Source organism: Callorhinchus milii, unplaced genomic scaffold (assembly GCF_018977255.1).
Source record: "Callorhinchus milii isolate IMCB2004 unplaced genomic scaffold, IMCB_Cmil_1.0 Scaffold17, whole genome shotgun sequence".
Classification (NCBI taxonomy): domain Eukaryota; kingdom Metazoa; phylum Chordata; class Chondrichthyes; order Chimaeriformes; family Callorhinchidae; genus Callorhinchus; species Callorhinchus milii.
In genome coordinates this window covers 13,984,208-13,987,951 of record NW_024704758.1, presented here as the reverse complement: position 1 = coordinate 13,987,951, position 3,744 = coordinate 13,984,208, and the positions used below count along the sequence as shown (strand labels likewise).

The 3,744-nt window shown below is 47.9% G+C and overlaps 1 protein-coding gene across 2 annotated transcripts; it reads right to left on the bottom strand.

Moving 5' to 3' along the window:
- Positions 1-346: 346 nt before the first annotated feature.
- On the bottom strand, positions 347-3,451 carry slc35c1 (solute carrier family 35 member C1). 2 transcript variants are annotated; one of them, XM_007887758.2, is made up of 3 exons: positions 3,434-3,451; positions 2,195-2,709; positions 347-1,164 (listed from the first exon to the last, which is right to left on the bottom strand). In XM_007887758.2, exons 2-3 carry the CDS (start codon positions 2,676-2,678, stop codon positions 605-607), a joined length of 1,044 nt encoding a protein of 347 aa, XP_007885949.1. In that variant the 5' UTR covers positions 2,679-2,709; positions 3,434-3,451; the 3' UTR covers positions 347-604. The 2 variants fall into 2 exon arrangements, with proteins under 2 accessions (XP_007885949.1, XP_007885947.1); XM_007887756.2 differs by lacking the exon at positions 3,434-3,451 and having other exon boundaries at positions 2,195-2,806.
- Positions 3,452-3,744: the final 293 nt, after the last annotated feature.

The window sequence follows — 3,744 nt, the reverse complement described above, 5'->3', positions numbered from 1 at the left end:
TTTGTTTTGGTCTTTTGAAGAATGAAAACAATATTAAGCAAAGCTTTTAAATTCAGTGACACGATATGCATTAAAAACTCCCGGCTGTGAAATCGTAATCATGCGTCTCGAACCCACCGAGTCTCTTTAACCAACGAGTAAAAATAATTTATGGAATCAAAACGACACCAGGCAAAAATCATAAGATAACCCTTACATTATCTTTTCCCCCTGAAACTTTGAGTTTAACTACATCAGTACAAAATACAATGAGTACATTGAGCAATTGCAAGGGTTGCTTGCATATTGCGTTCCTTTTTTTTTTACACAAAAAAAACCCTAACACCCCCTGCACCCCCCCCCCCCCCACCCACACACACACACACACAATCACAGCTTTCAAAAGAGACACTTTTGGGGAGATTGGTAAATACGTGTGGCCCCAACCTCTACCTTCATTTTAGAAAATACCCAACACCAGGAGTGCATTTCACCAATTCTCCAGCCTTGGTATTACAGTAGTGTAAGGATAACTTACAGGAGATATGTTCTCTGCAGTTCATTAAAAGACGGAGTATTTAACAAAGTTATCCCAAGGAGTCGTCTCTCTCTCTCTCTCTCTCTCTTAGACTCCGGCCTCAGTTTTCTCATGATCTCTGGTCTGCGATTCCTCCTGCGCCTTCTTCATCTCAATGCCTTTTACCCAGGTGTAAGCAGAGGAGCCCCCGAGAACCATCATGTTGCTGGTCCACCACAAGGCGGTCTTCACCTCGTTGTAGTAGGAGACTGCGAGAACGGTTTGCGCACACGCCTTGGCTGTGCCCGAGATGTTGTGGGTGAGAGGGCTGGTGAACTTGATCTGGAACCCTGTGACGTATCCGATGGCAAACCCTAACACACCTCCCAAGGTCATCATGCCCCAGAAGTGCACGGAGTTTAGCTTGTCAAAGTAATACAGCACCTTTAACTCACCGAATATTGCGATTAATGGAATAAACAGTACGCAGGCGTTGACATTATTGTAGAAGGTTAACCTCCAAATACTGCCATCTACGGCGGGGAGGACTTTTTTGGTGTAGATGGCATTAAGAGACACACACAAACTGGCGAGTACACCAAATATTACTCCAGTCCATGACAGACTGCCCTCCACGCCCTCCTGGTCTATTCCGAGGAGAAAGCCACCTGCAAGAGGGAAATATCAAATGCAACGATTATTATGCCAGAAATTAAGAAAGAAATCAAAGAATACCCAAGCCGACACGGTTTTGTCATAGTTCTGGTATACGTTCAACTGTACGCAGTCACTACACTTTACAGCACATGCTGCAAATCGCTTTGAAACACTTTTGACTTGTTAAGGCTCTTAAAGGCAAGGATTATTAAATTATTTGGCAAACGGTTGGAATCGTTCATTACCAACTTCAACAAGTGATGAATATCAATAATAATCCTTACATTTGATACAGCACCTTTCATGTTGAGAGGACGTCTCAAAAGCGCTTCACAAGACAAGTGTCTGAAAGCCTGACCTTGACAATCTTAAAACAATGTTTTTCGACTGATTCAAATGTGGAAGGAGGCAGGCATTTATTTCAAGCTGTTCTACTTCAAGTGATTCCAGAACCAAGATCCAAAAATACACTCGGGAATGAGATTAGGATTCAATTAATAGATGCAATCCCAGGTAGACACAGCAGTCTCGCATCAGTGAGAGCTCTGGTTTTGTCAAACTCCCACTGTAGAAATAAGCCTCCAGAAAAGAAAAGAAATACTGATATGACCCATTTTTAGGATCCGAATAGAATCTCTGCCAAATATAAACACGTTAGCCCAGATAACACAATGACCTAGAGATCTGTCACTAGTCGATTGACTCGTGTCACCGAAAATAACAATAAACAACAATGATCCTTTGCCTTTTTTTTAAAAAAAAATTGAGGTCGGCAGCAACAGCTTTATCAGGGCAACCGCCTGCCAGCCAACCAACAGGAAAAACTCCCTTTTCTTCCCGAATACTGACATCGATCATTGATGTCCATCTGGCAGGACCTGATGTTTAACCATCCCCTCCCAAGGACACTATCTCTGCCATTCTCTGAGCTGATCTGCACCGACCAGATGATAAGGCCCTGTATCAAATGCAAGGATTATTATTATTATTATTATTATTGCCTTGTGTAATAAAAGGGGCAAAGCGTGTGGTCCATTATACCTAGGATAACTCCGCAGCACAAGATGGCTTTCCAGGAGGTCGTCTGCTTCAGGACAAAGTAGGACAGGAGGACATTGAAGACGGTTGTCAAGGAGCGACCCACGTTGTAGAATGCCACCCCCACGTACTTCAGGCACAGGTTGTTGAAGCTGATCATCCCGATGAAGACCACGGACAAGGGCAGGATCTCCCGGGAGACCTTCAGGTCGAACCGAAGCGGGGGGACATCCAAAACCCAGGGGCAGAGGGTCAGCAGGAGGTTCAGCAACAAGCAGATCAAGACGGTGGTGGAGCATTGGTAGAAAGTGACAAACAGGGGGGCGTCCAGCTTCAGGTCTGGGCTGCCCAACAGGTACTTGTTGAGGAAAACCATCGACACCGAGACGAGCCAATACAGAGACACCACCAGAGCGATTTTGATGGCTTTCACCAGGAAGGACTCGCCTTGGCCGGGGTCCCTCTGCTCCAGGCTAGACAGGGCCATCCTCAGGAGGTGCGAGCGCTTCAGAGGAGTCCTGTTCATGGTTTGCAAGAGATACGTTGGATTTTAAAGCGTAGCAAATAAATACACCCTCCACCTCCACACACAGACCTACACACACCTACACACACAGACACACACCTACACACACAGACACACACACAATCACCTCCACACACAGACACACACCTACACACACAGACACACACCTCCACACACAGACACACACCTCCACACACCTCCACACACAGACACACACCTCCACACACAGACACACACACAGACACACACCTCCACACACAGACACACACCTCCACACACAGACACACACCTCCACACACAGACACACACCTCCACACACAGACACACACACCTCCACACACCTACACACACAGACACACACAGACACACACCTCCACACACAGACACACACCTACACACACCTCCACACACAGACACAGACACAATCACCTACACACACAGACACACACACAATCACCTACACACACAGACACACACACAGACACCTACACACACAGACACCTACGCACACACAGACACACACCTACACACACACACACACACCTCCACACACAGTCACACACCTACACACACACAGTCGCCTCCACACAGAGCAAACAGCTGAGGGTGTGAGCGGGGGAGGACGGGGAGGGGGGGGGTGGTGGGGGGGTGTGTGGGGGGAAAGGAAGGAAGGAAGTGTTGCCGAGAGTTAAAAGCGACCACAAATAATAAAGGACCTGAGCCGAGCAGTGCCGGGACCGACGTGGCTGCGCTGCGCTCCGCTCGGGGGGGAGTGTGTATCCGGGGCCACGTTACGCCATCCGTTCCGTTCAATTAACCCACGTTTATAGCCCAATAAAAGCCCAAAGCCCAACAAACACTGCCCCCCCACCACACCCCACACCCATCACAACCCCCCACACCCCCCCCCACACCCATAACAACCTCTCGCCCAATATTAGACTCATGGTGGGGGGAGGGGATATTGATGGGGGGGGGAAAAACAACGCCACAAAAAAAAAACCGCCCAAAACGGGCGTGAAACCCG